Source organism: Elephantulus edwardii, unplaced genomic scaffold, assembly GCF_000299155.1.
Source record: "Elephantulus edwardii isolate Elephantulus edwardi_28Jun2011 unplaced genomic scaffold, EleEdw1.0 scaffold00021, whole genome shotgun sequence".
Lineage (NCBI taxonomy): Eukaryota > Metazoa > Chordata > Mammalia > Macroscelidea > Macroscelididae > Elephantulus > Elephantulus edwardii.
This window is the reverse complement of record NW_006399771.1, coordinates 6,134,719-6,152,058: the sequence shown is the minus strand read 5'-3', so window position 1 is coordinate 6,152,058 and position 17,340 is coordinate 6,134,719. Positions and strand designations below refer to the sequence as shown.

General features: G+C 37.2%; 1 protein-coding gene across 1 annotated transcript in view; it reads right to left on the bottom strand.

Annotated features, from left to right (window-relative positions):
• TSPAN19 (tetraspanin 19) overlaps nt 1-14,652 on the bottom strand; it is a 24,498-nt gene extending 9,846 nt beyond the window's left edge. The window contains exons 1-5 of the mRNA XM_006882581.1: nt 14,587-14,652; nt 14,434-14,506; nt 10,996-11,120; nt 7,809-7,883; nt 914-1,024 (exon numbers count right to left, since the gene is read on the bottom strand). Of these exons, the coding sequence (XP_006882643.1) occupies nt 914-1,024; nt 7,809-7,883; nt 10,996-11,120; nt 14,434-14,506; nt 14,587-14,652 (450 nt within the window). The remainder of the gene's footprint in view (nt 1-913; nt 1,025-7,808; nt 7,884-10,995; nt 11,121-14,433; nt 14,507-14,586) is intronic.
• Nucleotides 14,653-17,340: the final 2,688 nt, after the last annotated feature.

Here is a 17,340-nt window from a genome sequence, read left to right as displayed (position 1 = left end):
TGTGTGTGTGTGTGTGTGTGTGTGTGTGTGTTGTGGGCATAAGACTGAGAAAAACTGGATAAAGTATGTTTACTGCATTGAAGTCTATGAGGGAGAGAATAGTTTAAAAGTATTATATTTTAGGGCATTATGTTTATCATAAGAGTACAGAATGAGGATTGCAGAGTGGATTATATTTGGGGTGGGGGTGGGGTTGGGGTGTGTGTGGGGGGAATTGTGTACCAATGAAGGACCAACGAAGGAGTTTTTCTTTTGCTTTCCAAGGAGAGGAGTGAAGGGGGGGGGGGGCGCAGGAGAAAAGTGCGACAATGAATGAATGGAATTCCAAAATCTCTGTAGATATTTATTGAAATAAAAGAAATTAAAGTAGATAATATCTCCAAAACATTCAATAATAGCTGAAATATACACCACAATTTCTATTTTATGTCTATTTTCATATAATTAATAGAGCTATAAAAAAGAAAGAAGCCTGCAAAACTATAAAAAAGGACACAGAATATAGCTGAGTTCTTTTTTTTTAACTTATTTAAATCTATATTTTTTATCTATACAATTTCCATAATGAAAATACAGTACTTGGAATTTTATGTAGAAACTGTGATCTGGAGAAGTAAATTATGTTGTTAGTCTCAAAAAAAATTACTAAAAAGAATACTCCATTTGGCAGAGGACTAACAAGTTCACAGGCAAAACCAGAATAAAATTAATGCATAGCAATTAACCCACAATGGAGATGAAGTTATAAAAAAGAGAATAAAACAAATTCAAGATTTTTAAGTGAGGAGATGCTCCATCTAGTTTGTTTAGAAAAACGCAAGAACAATTTTTCCTCTGTCCTTCCTCTATCACTACCTGCCTTTAAAGGTCATCTTTGACATCTAATTAGAGTTTTAGACTAACTTTATCTTACCTTTTTCTGTAACAAATTCAGAATAGTCCACTTGGGTATATCTCCAGGCATATTTTTAGACCCATACTTAGAAATGATTAAATCAAATTCTTCACGCCATATACCATGAACCTATTATAAATGGAATAAAAGTGAAAACTTGATAGAAACTTTCCCTGTTAGCTGTCCAGAAACTGTCTTTCTTTAACTTACTTTCCAGCTTTTAAAAAAAAAATACTAATTTATTTACAAAATTAGAATATCTTGTTTTCCAGAACAGATTCTTCTAGTTTACCTCACCCCTATTCATCAAATTGTACAACCCCATGATTAATCCCCCCTCTCCCTGTACTTCCAGCTTTTTATATTATAGAAAGCTGTAGCAGTCGTAGGAATGGTTTTTGACTATAAAACAAAATGGATTTCCCCCTGTAATAAGGGTGCAGTTGCTCTCTAGCCTTCTACTTGTCCTTGCAACTTTTTAAACTTTTCTGATTACCTTTATACATATGGGGGTTTATTCTCCTTTGAAATGGTTTTCACATCTTATGTTCTTCTTCATTAAGATATTAAATATTCATATATATTTATTTCATCTTTACAAGACAATTTTATATTTAAAAAAATTAACAATGGTAATATAACAATGACCCCATTTGGAGAACAAGGCACAGAGGAGGGGGGACTAAGGGTGAGGCAAGACACTCTGTGGGAGGCAAAACCTTGCAAGCTGCCCCCTCCATCCCCTCCCCCCCCCCCCCCAACATAGGTATGTTCTCAGAATAGAAGAATGTGCTGGTTTAACATCTAAATTCTAGAACATTAGGTATATTTTAATACTAACATATAATCTTTTTTACAAGCCATTTATATTGTACGTCAATAATTAACACTCTTGGTACCAGCAGACAGGAAATCAAAAGACGAATTACATTGAGAAAGTATGCTGTCAGGGACCTCTCCAGAGTACTGAAGAGCAACATTGTTGGTCTGGAAACTAAGGTGCACCTGATCTAGTCCATGGTTTTCAGTTACTTGCTATTCATCATAAATCTGGAGAATGACTAAGGATGACAGAAAGAGAATTGATGCTTTTGAGCTGTGGTGCTGGAGAAGAGTAGTGAATATACCATGGACTTCCAGGAGAACAAACAGATCTATCCTGGAGATGGACCAGGCTGCTCCTTGGAGTCAAGGATTCTGAAGCTTCATCTGACATACTTTGGACATGTTGTAAGGAGGGACCAGTCCTTGGAGAGAGACGTCATGTTTGGGAGGTTGGAGGGACAGTACAGGAGAGGAAGACCTTCAATGAGATGGATTGACTCAGTGACTGGGATAATGAGGACCAGTGTGTTAGAGACAATAAGGTTGGCACAGGATAGAGCAGGTTTCAGGGCTATTGCACATAGGATTGCTATGAGTCGCAAGCAACTCAACATCACATAACAATAAAACAACTTCAATAATGCCAAAATTCAAACCAGTTGCCAGTGAGTCCACACAAAACATTACAAAGACCAAATATTGTCACCACTTGGGAAATAAGAAGATAATTTATTTTTCTTTCTATGAATATTGAAAAGAAGTGGAGATTTGAATTTCTATTCAGTGCTCTCTTATTGTACAATGCTGGTTTTGAAAAATAAAACTAAACACCTGGTAGGAATCTTAGAAAGAGAAAACCTATTTAAGTTAAATGCTTACTCAGTTATTTCAATGTTAATCTAGATCTTGACTGAACTATAACACAAAGAATTAATAGTAACCTCACTGTTGTTGTTGTTGTTGTTGTTAGGTGTTATTAGGTATTGTTGTTAAGTCTCTGACTTCTAGAGACCCAATGTTCAAAAAACCAACCTGCCTGATTCTGTGCCATCTTCACAATCTCTTGTTTTAAATCCATCTTTGCAGTTACTGTGTCAACTCATTTCATTGTGATGGTTGCTCTCCTTTAGAGACTATTTCTTTTAAGCATGATCTCTTTATCCAAATACTGGCTCCTATTGATAATATGTCCGAAGTTCATAAGGCTAAGTCTCACAATCTTTGGTATGAGACATCAAGGAGTAATCTGGCAGTGTTTATTACAAAACAGATTTGTTTATTCTTTTGGATGTCCATGATATAGTCAATATTCTATGTTAACAGCATACACAAAAAATTAATCAATTCCTTTAGAACTTTTTTGTTATCCCATGAATATATATATATGTGTGTGTGTGTGTGTGTGTGTGTGTGTGTGTGTGTGTGTGTGTTGTTGTTGTTGTTATGTTGTTAGGTGCTGTTGCATTGGAAAGACTCCTAGCGACCCTATGAACAAAAGATCTGAACCCTGTTCTATCCTGTGCCATCCTCACACTTCCTGACACACAAGAGCCCACTGCAGCAGTCATTAACTATATCAGTCCATTTGGTTGAGGGTATTCCTCTCCTTTGCTAACCCTTCCCTATTCCTAACATCATGTCCTTCACCAAGAAATAGCACCTCCTAGCAACATGTCTAAAATATGTAAAGCGAAGTCTCATCATTCTTGACTCCAAAAGAGTATTCCAGCTGTACCACCTCCAAAATATATCTGTTCATTCTCTTGGCCTTCCATGGGATGTTCAGTGCTCCTCTCTAACACCACAGCTCAAAGATGTCAACTCTTTTTCTGTCATCCTTATTCATTGTCCAGGTCTCGGATGCATAGCTAGTAATCAGAAAGACTGTGGCCTGAATCAGACAAACCTTAGCCCTTAAACTGACATCAGTACTCCTCCATAATATATAAAGGTACTTAACTGCAGATTTTCCCAGTGCAACTCATCCCCTTTTCTTGTTGTTCATACCAAGGGTGTTAATTGTGGATCCAATTAAGATGAAGCGGTTGACAGTTTCAATCTCCTCTCCAACCATTATGACATAGCCTATGGGTCCAGTGGTAAGAATGTTTGCTTTCTTGATTTTGAGACATAATCCATACTGAAGGCTTCATCATTTGATCTTCTGCTACACTTTCAGCAAGCAAGGTTGTGACATCTGCATAATGAAGGTTGTTGATAACTATCCCACCAATCCTGTTACCACACTACTCTTCATAGAGTCCAGCTTCTCAGATTTTTTTTTTGCTCAGGAATATAGACCAAACAGGGATGGAGAGAGAACAGCACCATGAAGCACTCCCTTCCCAATTCCAAACCATGCTGTGCTCCCCTGCTCCGTTCACACAACAGCCTCCTGATCAAGGCATAGTTTCCTCATGGGCACAGTCAAATGCTCTGGAATTCCCATTCTTTTCAATGTCAGCCACAACTTGTCATGATCCACATAGTCAAATGCCTTTGCATAGTCAATAAAGCATTGACATTCTTCTGGTATTCTTTACTTTCAGCCAGGATCCATCTGACATCAGCAATGATACCCCTGGTACCATGGCCTCTTCTAACTCTTGCTTGAACTTCCAGCAGTTCCTTATTTATGTACTGTTCCAGCCATTTCTGAATGATCTTCAGCAGTAATTTGCTTGCATGTAATATCAATGATTATTGTTTGATAATTTCCACAAGGGAATAAAATGGACCTTTTCCAGGGGCCTTATTTTTTGGCAATGTCTTCAATGTAGCTTCTATTTACTCCTTCATTACTTTTGGCTCCTGTTCATATGGTAACTCCTGAAATTTTTCAGTGTCAATCAATTCTTTCTGGTATGGCATCTGATCTCATTTATAATCAGATTTGGGTGGGAACTGATTAACTGTCCTTGATTTTGTTTACAATCATCTGTGGTAGGAAGCCTCTTAGGTAGAGAAACAGGACCTGTTGGGTGGATCTTTGTATTTAAAAGTCAGTTGGGCCCTCCAGCCTGGTATTGTGTCTGGAGAGAACATTGTTCTTTGTAGTGCAGCACTTGTCAGTCAGTTTGCTGTACTGAGATTACTTGAGGTTGCTATGATACTGAAATCTGTGCCAGTGGTGTGTCAAATTCCAGAACGGTTTCTCATCATGGACAGGTTTTGGTGAAGCTCCTTGATTAAAACAGACTAGGAAGCAGGATGGGCCATCTACTTACTAAATAAAAGGCTTTTGAAAACTCTATGAACACTTAACAAAGAGGATCATTATAATTGTGTAGTGGTAGAGGCCAGATGGGAAGACAGTTGATGTGAGGAAAATCAATAACAAACATCATTTAACAACTGGAACATGGAATATATGTAGCCTGAATGTTGGAAAAGGGGAAATTGTTAAAAATGAAATGGAACACATTAATATTGACATACTAGTCTTTAGTGAGATGTGATGGACCAGCTTTGGCCACTGTGAATCAGATAATCACATGGTATAATAGGCAGGGAATGAAAAACAGAGGAAGAATGGTGTTACATTCATAGTTAAAAAGGCAATTACAAGTTTTATCCTGAAATACAATGTTGTGAGTGATAGAATAATATCCATACACATACAAGGAAGACTCATTAACCCAACTGTTATTCAAACACATGCCCCTACATTTAGAGCCAAAGAGGAATAAATTGAGAAATTTTACCGAGCAAATTTTCAGTCTGAAATTGACCGAACATGCAATCAGAATGTTTTAATGATAATCAGTGACTGGAATGCAAAAGAAAGAAATGGTGAAGAAGGAAAAGTAGTTGGAAAAATATGGGCTTGGTGATGGAAATATAATGACTGAATTTTATATTTACAGTGATTTATTCATTGCAAATACTTTTTTCTAAACAATGCAAAAGACGAGTTTATACATGTATTTCACTTGATGGGCTGCAGAGGAATGAAACTGACTACATTTGTGAAACAAATTGTTGGAGAAGCTCAATATCAGCAGTTAAAACTAGAATATACATAATTTAAAATGTCATGTTTGAATCAGGAGTACCTTACTCTTTAAACTGGCATCCTTTTTGCCTAGTATTTTAAAAGGGTTCTTGATGGTAGATTTCCCCAATGCAATACACCATTTTGATTTCTTAACTGGTGCTTCCATGAGTTTTGATTGTGGATTCACTAAAATTAAATAATTGACAAATTTTAATATTTTCTCCAATTAGCATGATGTTTTCATTGACCCAGTTGTGAGGACTTTTGTTTACTTTATGCTGAGGTGTAATATATTCTGATGTGACTTCTGGTGACCTAATGGATAAGGAGTTGTGCTGCCAACCTAAAAGCAGTTGGTTTGAATCCACTGGTGAAAATCACCTCTTGTGTAATTTATACGCTCTGAAAACCCACTGGAGAATAGTCAATGAATCAATTTCAACTGGACTTCAAGAACAGGGGTTGGGATGTGGGTGGAGGAGATAGAAATAGAGAGAAAGAGAGACAGGTACAGACAGACAGACACTAAACCTGAAGGTTATTGTCTTTCATGTTTCGTGTTGTTATTTTAGTAAGTGCTTCTAGTCCTCTTGGCTTTCATCAAGATTGTGCCAGCTACATAAAGCAAATTGATGCCATGATTTTCTTCATATGCTCCAGCTTCTCAGATTATTTGCTTAGCTTAAATTTTGAATAAATATGGTGACAGGATGTAACCCTGACAATTTTTTTCTGACTTTAAACTATGTAGTACTTTCTTGTTTTGTTTACACAGCTTTTTAGCCTATGTTCAGGTTTTGCATGGTCACAATTTAGAAATTCCAATTCTTCTCAAGGTTATCCAAAATATATTATGATACACACAGTGAAATATCTTTGTATAGTCAACACACCACCAGTAAACATCTTTCTGGCTTTTCTGTGCTTTCAGACAAGAGTAACTTGGCATTTGTAATTTATATCCTTAACTCCAAGCCATCTTTTGAATACAGCTTGAACTGACAGTGTTCTGATGATATACTAAGCCAGCCATTTTTAATTATTTTCAGCATTATCTTAATTATTTATGATGTTAATTCATAATGTCCACATTTTTTTGGAGCATCTCCTTTTTGGAACACACATAAATGTGATCTCTTCCAGTAGCCGATTCAAGTAGCTGTCTTCCAAATTTCTTGATATAGCTGAATGAGCTCGTTCAGGACTGCATGTTTAGCTGAAACACCTAAACTGGTATTCTAGCAATCCCGAGATGCTTGTTTTTTACCAATGCTTTCAAAACTACCTGGAATCCTTGTAATACCTCGTTCTTGATCATATGCTACTTCCTGAAATGGTTCATTGTCTTCTTTGGTACAGTGATCTGTGTCTTCTGTCCATCTTCGTTTGGTCTTCCTGCATCCTTTGTTTTATTTAACTTACCTATATCATTTGTGATTCAACTTGGGCTAAATATATGAGTCCATCCAATTTTCAAGAAATACAGAAATATACATGCAATGTACTTCATGTCTAAAGGTATTCCTTAAACAATCTCAATTTCTTTATAAAAATATAGTAGTGACTGGATCAGTAGTTGTAACTTGGGTGGAAGGGTGTGGGTGGATTTCTCATACTTGTCATCAATTTCTCTCCCCTAATTTCTTTGTATTGACAACTTTCTCAAACTCATCCAAATGTCTCCCCCAAAACAAACAAAATAAAACTGTCATTGGATAGATTCCAACTCACAATACACTTTATGTTTTGTGTTGTGTTCACAGGGGTTTTCCTGAGTGTGACTTATTGGAAGTATGTCACCAGGCCTTTCTTCTGAGGTGCCTTGGTGTGTAAAAACCACCACCTTTTTGGTTAGCAGCCACATGCATTTAACTATTTGTACCACTTAAGAATCCTTATCTACAGTTATAGAAAATCGCTTCTGTCCACCTTTCCATTGTGACTTTGCTTCACTACATAGAATTCTAGTGTTTCTATTTAACTCATAAACATCTTTACCTTTGTTTTCCATTATAGGTTGAAAAGTATTTAAAGTCCAAGTTATTCAATTGTATTTAGGTTTCAAATAAAGAAAGAATTCATTTCCCATACCTCCTCCTTCTTTGTGAAGATGAGTGAAGAAAGCACTACCTGAACACCAATGGGGCACATTAACAGTGCTGCATACTAAAACAAAAGAAAAACAGAGATAACAACTATACTTTTACTTCATATATTATGTGGTAAAACTAACATCACATAAAATATAAAGCTTGAAAATAAACAGAGATATTCTTGAGGTTTCATAAAATTATTGAAATAGAATGGGCAGTCTCCTTCCATAAAGAATCCTCATGATTTCCAATTTTCTTAGATGAATATTACATACATTTTACATTCTGATTATTTATGGACATTTGGAGCTGTTTCTTTGCATTTTAGAAAATGAAAATCATGAAACCTTTTCTTCCACTACATCATTACAACTACCCCCCAAATAAAAACCCTCATTGCCATCAACTTATTGATGAGCAATGATGTCAGCTTGAGGACTAAGGAGCACCTGATTCAAGGTCATGGTTTTTCCAGTCACTTGCTATGCCTCTAAGAGCTGGACGATGAAAAAGAATGACAGAAGAACTGATGCCGTTGAACTGTGGTATTTGAGAAGAGTATTGAATATCCCATGCACTGCCAAAAAAACCCCAGGTAAGTCTTGGAGAAAGTGCAGGCAGAGTGCTTCTTGGAGTCAAAGATGATGAAACGTTATCTCACATATTTTGGGCAAGCTGCTAGAAGAGATTGTTCCTTGGAAAGAGATATCATATTTGGAAAGGGAGGGACAAACAGCGAAGGAGAGGAGGACCTTCAACTAGGTGTATTGTCAGTATGTCACAATGGGCTCTACTGTGTGAAGATGGCATAGGACAAGGTTCAAATCTGTTGTTCATAGGTTTGCTACGAGTTGTACTCGAGGAAACCTAAAACAACAACAATCAAGTGTGAGCCAATTCATTGTTGACACTTTATTGGAGTTTTTGAGGATGTAAATCACATGGGAGGAGACTGCCCATTTTTCTACCTCTCAGGGCCATTGGAAGATTTGAACTGAGCCCGAGAGGTGCCACTTCCCTATGAACCACATAACTGGAGCTCCATAATTAAGATTTAAGTCTGAGGAGACAGTTTACTCCCAGATGTTCTGAATGTCTTACAATCCGAGGGTACTCATCTTCCAGAACTGTATGTTACCCTGCTATTCATAACATTTTTCTGGTCAAATTAAACAGGCAAACAAAATATGGTAGAAAGTAAAACATGTTCACCATGGAGTATCCGGAAGGGAGAGTAAGAGTCTTTGCTTATTGTACTAACACATGAATGAGAAATTTTAGAGCTCTACATGTTTTCTCTCTGTTGTTTCCCCTTTCCATTCACTCCTTCAATCTCTACTTTGTACTCTTACAATAGACTAAAGAAAAGTCAGTGTCAAGAAGAAAATCAATATTTTCCTGCAGGCATTTCCTATATTTATTTCCAAAAGTGTAGGTCTATTCATAAAATTATGCTAATGTCCTAGAATTAGACAAGACGGGATTTGAGAAGAGTGATGTCCTATGAAAATGATAATAAGGTATACTTTTTTTTATTAAATTTTAATGAAAGTTTACAGAGAATTAGGGTTTCCAGTCACTCACTGTGGAACTTTTCTCTCTGCCCACCTCCTCCCCCCAATTCAGTCTTTTCTTTGAAAAGTAAAAGAAAAATTATTTCATTGTTCTATAACCCCTCCCCCCAAGTTCACTCCCCTGTGCAGCCTTCATTCTGGACTCCTGTCATAAATAAGGTATACTTTAACACTAAATTGATCTGAGACACTGAATGGGAATAGGGGAATAGATTTCAAAAATAAAAAGGCCAAAGATTAGCTTAACAATGGGCAACAGCTGATCTCTATGTTACCTGTGACTCTTTTAGTTGCTAAGCCATTGGTGAAGTCTGAATATCTCTGGGGGAGAATACTGCCAGAAAAGAATGACATAAATGCTATTTATACAATGCCTTTGTAGTTTCACTGGTATATTCGCACAACACTATTAAAAGTTAAGTAAGCAGCTCTGCTTTTACAACTCCAGGTCATTCAAACAACACAGAGAGAAGATGTAGATGGTGATGTGGGTGGAGAAAGGGGATGTTTTGGTGGTAGTCAAAAGACAAGAAGACAAGACACTCACTCACTCACTGTAATTGAGTCAGAACTGACTCACAGATGACCCTCGAGTGTGTTTTCTGAAAATGTAAATCACAGGAGAGGAGACTACTCATCTTGACTGAGTATCTGAAGGATTCAAACCACCAGCGAGGCACTGCCTTTGGGTTAACAGTGCAACTCTCCATGGACTACGCCTTATGATAGTTAAGAATCCCTGTACTCTTCCTGGTAGAAAGCCAGAAACAAAATGATTGGTTCAATTTATTATCTGCTTGCAAGATAGTGGTCATAAATTAAAATTAATTTTCCTTAAAGGAAATTAGAATTTAAAAGTTACATTTCATTGGATTTTATGACTTATGACTCATACTTGTCATAGACATAAATGTTGCATTCAGTTCTATACTCCTGATTAGAATTTATCTTTTGAAGTTGCATGTAAGGGGTTAGAGGTGGGAAGGTGTGCTAGCTGCAGGCCACAGCCCAGCCCTCTCAGGAGTATAATCCTCTTTATAAAATAATAAATTCTGATCCATATTCTAATATAGCATGTCACACAAAAATACCCACAGGGGAAGAATGAGCTAACTACAAGTCATTGTTCTTTTCTATGATAAGGCATACTGCTCTTTGACATTAACATGTTTTATTCTGATTTTAGTCTTTGGGATTTTGCATATGATTAGACTAATTCTAGTTCACCCTAGGAGATGGATACCTCTTGACTCTAAGTGGAAAATTAAATATTTCAGTCTGAGGTGCTGAAGAGTTGATGATTTGATGCATGCAAAACTTGCTAATAAAATAGAGTCTTCTTGGAGTCCTATTGGCACCATCTGTGGCATGCTGCACTTCCACGTCCAAGGCCGTGTATCTCTGGAGGTTTGCATCCATCAGTAGCTCAGAAGAAGAAAGATGGTCAGTCTCCTTCTGCGTGATTTCCAGCCTGTGAAAACCCTCTGAAGTGTCAGCTACAAGTTTTTCTAGGTCATAAATACACATTATACTGAACTGACATAGCGACAAGTATCATTCTTGCTCATCTGTATGAAATCTAAGTTTCAAAGTTGGATGTGAAATACATACCAGAATTAGAAGCCATCGGATTTCTTTGTGAATTCCCAAATAACCCAGGAGACAAAAAAGAACAATAGCAGACCCCGTTCCAATCATCATTTGAGAACTGTATGTTATAAAGTGTTTATTTTCATCTGTGAATACACAAAAGGACTTATGAGGTGGCATTTTATTTTCTATTTAATAATACACACAGAAACCAAGGTTTCCCCAAGCAACTATTGCCAAATCACTAGAATGCTTTTAAAATGCCAATCTAATCCCTTTAACTCTTGGTAACAACTCTTCCACCTTTTCTGATAATCTCAAACTGTTTCATTTTACCTCAACTTCATGACTTAATAAAATGCATCCCCCCCAGATGGCCTCTTCTATATTAGCACAATTCCAACATTCATATACTCATTCACTCAAAAATCTTTAAGTACCAATTGTGTGGGTTAGGAGGTTCTTGTATGATATCCTGAATTAATTACTACTGATAGTCCTCTCCACACCATGTTTTATACTCTCCTCAACTAAACCATGAACACTCAGGGTTTGATCATGGGTGGGTTTGCATCACCACTGGGACATTCTTAGCTACGGAAAACACAATCTTTTATAATTGGTTGAAGGAAACCTGCTCTTGGTCTTAGAGAAAGAAGTCATCATTATTATACTGGGAAGTAAACAAATCTTCAACTTGTCCCTGAGAGACAGACTGTCTTAAATACTTAGTGCTACTATAACAGAAATACCAAAGTTTATTGTGTTACAGTGAAAGACTAGAAAATGATATCTCTGAATATGAGATGCTAAGGTCCAGATTTGATGTACGGAAAACTTACTAAATATGAATTTAAGGTGCTCTTCCTTTCTATTTCAGTTTCAAATAGCTGCTAGGAATCCTTGATGTTCCCAGGTTGGATCATCAGTTAACTTCTTTGTGTGTCGCTTCAGCTTTTGTTTTTTTTTAACATAAAATTTTTATTTTATACTAGTTTACTTACATTGTTGTTGTTGTTGTTATGTGCCGTCGAGTCGTTTGCGACTCATAGTGACCCTATGTACAACAGCCCTAAACCCTGCTCTATCCTGCGCCAACCGCACTGCCTCTGACACACCCATCCCGATTACCCCAGTCACTGAATCAATCCATCTCATAGAGGGTCTTCCCCTCCTGCGCTGTCCCTCTACCCTACCAAGCATGATGTCCCTCTCCAAGGACCTGTCTCTCCTTACAACATGTCCAAAGTATGTCAGACAAAGCCCCAGAATCCTTGCCCCGAATTCCTCCAAGGAGTAGCCTGGTTTGACCCTCTCTAGGATGGATCTGTTTGTTTTCTTGGCAGTCCATGGACCATTCAATACTCTTCTCCAGCACCACAGCTCAAAGGTGTCAATTCTCCTTCTATCCTCCCTAGTCACTGTCCAACTCTCTGATGCATAACAAGTGATTGCATAGTTCATATATATTGTTTTTCACACTGGATCTGACCTATTTCCTTAACCCACCCCTCCCTCCACTCATCAAATTATGTGACCCTGTGATTACCCTCCCCCATCCTCACTCCTCTGCTCCCCCTGCCTTCGATCCTCATACACATTTTACTAGTTATCTATTTCTACAATAATGGTCTCACATAGTGTTTGTCCTTATGGCACTATATGAGTTCACTAAGCATAATGCTCTCCAGTCCCTCCCAAGTTAGGTAGTGATTTACAAAATCATTACTCCTGTGTGCTGCATAGTATTCCATCACGTGAATGTACCATAATTTCTCAATCCATTTGTTTATGGTTGGACATTTGGGCCATTTCCATATTCTTGTAATGGTGAATAATGCTGCTATGAACACTGGTGTACAAGTCTCCATTTTTACCTCTTTTCTCATTATCCTGGAGTATATTCCAAGCAGTGGAATTGCTTGGTCATATGGAATTTCTATGTTCAGCTTTCTGAGGAAATGTCGCACTGCTTTCTGCTCTTTTTGTAACTCACACGTGGTAAGTTTTAGGACACATCCTATACTGGAATGTTATTATTAGCATGATAGAACTCCAAACTCAAACTCATTGCTGTAAGTTGCAAAGAATTCATAGCTAAACCTCTATTGGTAATCTTTCTCCCAAGGAGTTGGTGTTGGATTTTAACCCCTAGAGAGGCACAGCTTTTGGATTAGGAGCACAACTCCCTGAGGAAATCTCTTTTTCCAAACTGGCTTATATTTACAGGTACAGGGGTTGGGATTATCGTGCATATTTGGGATTAGGGATACAATTATTTCAACAGTATATATTTTAAATTTTAGAAAAAAAGTTGTATGGAAATATTTTGGTGGTTGTTGTTATGTACTGCCAACTCAGATCTGATCCATAGCTGACCGTCCAGCAGTTTTGAGAGGTAGTAAATCTCAAGGTGTGCGACTGGCCATCTTTCACCCACGTATGGAAATAAAGGGCTGTAAGTATTTCAATGCTCTTGGTACCATCAACCAGGAAATCAAAAGATGAACTGCATTGGGAAAATCTTGCTATTAGGGACCTCACCAGAATACAGAATAACAATGATGATCCAGCCCATGGGCTTTGCAATTACATGCTATGCATCAGAGGGCTAGACAATGACTAAGGATAACAGAAGAATCATCAATGCCTTTAAGTGTGGTTCTGAGGAAGAGTATTGAACACTCCACAGATTGCTAGGAGAACAAACAGGTATGTTCTGGGAAGGGTGAAATCTGGCTGCTCCTTGGAGGCAAGGATTTCTAATTTCCATCTGACATACTTTGGGGATGCTACAGGGAGATACCAGTATTTGGAGAGTAACAATATGCTCAGAAGGGTGGAGAGACAGTGCAAGAGAGGAAGATCCTGGATGAGATAGATTGAATGAGTGACTGAGGTCATGGGGGTAGGTGTGTCAGAGATAGTGAAATTGGCTCAGGATGGATTCGGCTGCAGAGCTGTTTGTATATAGGGCTGCTATGACTGATTGTCAACTTGATGGCACCACTTCAAGAAATTCTAGAGACTACGGGGCAAAGTAGTTATTACGTACTGTCAGGTTGTTACTGACTCAGAGATGACCCTCTAGTGGGTTTCAGAGGCAACTAATCACACAGGAGGAGATTACCCATCCTTTTCCTTGGACCAATTGTGAACCAGTTGACTTACATAATAAATTCAAATCTACAGATCCATAAAGGTCAAAGATTATTAGAACAATCTTCAACCTCCTCGTTCTCTGATGGCTTTTGTCCAGCAAAATTTCTAGTTCTTTTCTCCTAAAAACCTTTCTCTTAAAATGAGCGTGCAAATACCTCTAGGAAGAAAACTGGCTGATACGTAATGAAGTTTAGTTTAATGCTGCCACCTGCTGAATAAATCATAACTGCAGTGACTGAAAATTTAATATCTAATTTATTTCATTTTGGAGGAAGCAAAAATAAAGTAGATACATACCCAAAACAATTAAAAAATTGTTTCTGTCTAATAAAAGCCATGCACCAAATCCCATGAGTAAAAGTCCAAGAATCTAGAAAATAGACCATTTTTTTAGTAGTGGCACAACAAAATAAACTAATTTTTAAACTAAGTAATTATGAAGATAATTACCAAGAAAGCTCCATTGATGAGGTTAAGAATGTATTTAAAAATGAGTATTTTATTTTTCTTTAACATGTTTTTTCTTCTTCAAAAAAGGTTAATTCTGAAAGAAAACCCCAAATTTTACTGTAAGCATTCACTTCAATAACAAACTTAAGTAATTCTGCCTCTTTATGTTTTTTTTATTTTCATAATTTTCTTTATCAGTTTTTCAGAACACCATTTCTTTTTTCATAAACTTCAGGTCATATGGAAAATATCTGAAAATTCTACCAGTCTTTCTCTATATGATTTTTTCTTTTGTCTAGGCCTTCAAGATGAACTTGAACACCTAGCAGTTTTCAGAAAGGAAACTTTGTTTCCAGTCTTAGCAAATCTATTTGCTTTATTGAAAAAAAAACCTTTCCTTCACCTCAGCTTTCCCTCACCTTGCAAGGAATAATGCTGTCTTCTCAATGAAGTCTAAGGATAGTAGTATTTCCTCAACTATCTTTCTGTTGTCTTCCAGTACATCTTATACACCATTAAAACTCAACTCTAACACATATTATGTAATATTTATTGAGTTATTGATTAATGATACTATTATTTTAATGTACAATTTCATTTTCACTATATTTTAAAGGGATTTCTGGTGGCATTGTTTGTACAATTTACAGTTTTACAGTTACCCCAAAGGTCACACTTTGCTGGCAGTGGGAATCCACAAGTAGGTCTTCAGGAAGATGGGGAGTGTCCTCTCATGCATCTACAGCATTAGAAACCCATTGGACGGTCAGCTAGGAGTCAGAACCTACTTGAAGTTACTATGTAAAAAAGAAAAAAAAAGTGTGAAATGTATTTTTAATAATTTTTTTTTTATTTTCCAGATAGTAAACTTGAAAATTTTATAGAGGAATACTTACTTCATTGCTTTTTTGTACTTTGTTTTCTAGATATGAAAGTTTAAAATCTTCTTGGATCTAATTCTGAGTGTTCCCTTCTATATCTTTGATGTATTTTATCTCAAGAATGATGTTTGTAAAAGTATATTTTGTTTATAAATATATTAAATAGCACAGACTGCCAAAAAACAAACAAACAGGAAGCACCCCAAAACAATCAAAATCAACCAAAGCAGATGTGTCTGGGGGTAAGTGCAGCCAGAGTTCTCCTTGGAGGCAAGGATGGTGAAACTTTGTCTTCTATATTTGAGTATGTTACTCAGGAAGATTATGCCTTGGAGAGTGATAGGCTTGGAAAGGTGGATGGTCAGCGAAAGAGAAGCCCCTCAATCAGGTTGACTGACATGATGACTGCAATAATGGGTAGTGGGTCAGAGATGGTGAGGATGGCACAAACTAGAAGGGGGTTCAGCTCTGTTGTTTATAGGGTCGTTATGAATTGTACTTGACTCAATATCACCTAATAATAAGATTAGATTAATATAATTTTAATATTTGAACAGTATAAAATTAACATGATAGAAACAGATATAGTAAGATGAATCTGAAATTCTTTGTCCCTAACTGTCAGGTTGTTATTAGGTTCAACTATAAGGGAACTCTGGTGGCCTAGTGGTAAAGAGCTGCACTGCCAACCTTAAGGCATATGGTATGAATCCACTAGCTACTCCACAGGAAAAAGATGGACAATCTCCTCCTGTCTGATTTAATGCTTCTAACAATTTACTGGAGGGTTAACAATGTTGACAAAAAACTTTCCAAATATTAAATCCTAACCCACATCAGTACTCTTCTAAAAAAAAAAAGTAAAAAGAGAACTTACAAATTGGGAAACCATATTTGGCAATGACGTCTCTGACAAGGGAGTGTTGAAATTTCCACACTTCAGACAAAGACAAACAACCCAAAATGTGTCGAGGACATGAAACAACACTTCTGTAAAGAAGATATTTAAACGCCAGCAAACAGGGAGAAGTGTGTTTTATCACTAGCTATTCAAACTCTACCTATTGTCATAAAATATAACACATTGAGCTATTCTTCATTATGTATTTCAAATTTTCAAATTATTGGCTCAGCATATAATTTGAATATATATGGAGAAAGGATACTAGCTTGACATGTACCCTTCCTGATTTTAAGCCTTCAGTATTCTCTTATTCTGTTTGGAAAATGGCTTCTTGCTCTATGTATGTTTCACATGAGCACAATCAAGCGATTTGGAATTCTGAGTAGTTGTTGGAAAACTGCAAATCAACACAATGAGATATTGTCTTACCTTATAGCTCTCTTAGTTACAATGTTGTTGTTATGTGCCGCCAAGTCGTTTGCGACTCATAGCGACCCTATGTACAACAGCCCTAAACCCTGCTCTATCCTGTGCCAATCATATTTCAGTAGGGAGGCACAGAGGGGAGACTGCAGCAACAGCATCTGACATGCCTACAGGTACAAGCCCCAAGGCGAGGCCAAATTCAGTGGGCCCTCGGGCAAAGAAGAAAAATACAATCTATACAGAAGTTCTGCAGGACACATCACCTACCTTTCATAGACAGTACAACTAAACTTAAGAGACACTGTACACAGCATAAAAATTTTCAGCAGTTAACGTGTTTGCAATCACAGAAGCCAAGGAAGCTTCAGATACAAGCTGTCAGATCATGGGTTGGACAATGGAAGATAAATTCTGAAGGGATTTGGTAGAAGTGAATGGGTATCCTGGTGGAGGGTAGAGCTGGGAAATAAGCAGGTCAAGGCACTGGGCTAAGGGCAGGGACACTCCACAATGAGGGATTTATCTTTCACTGCTCCACATATT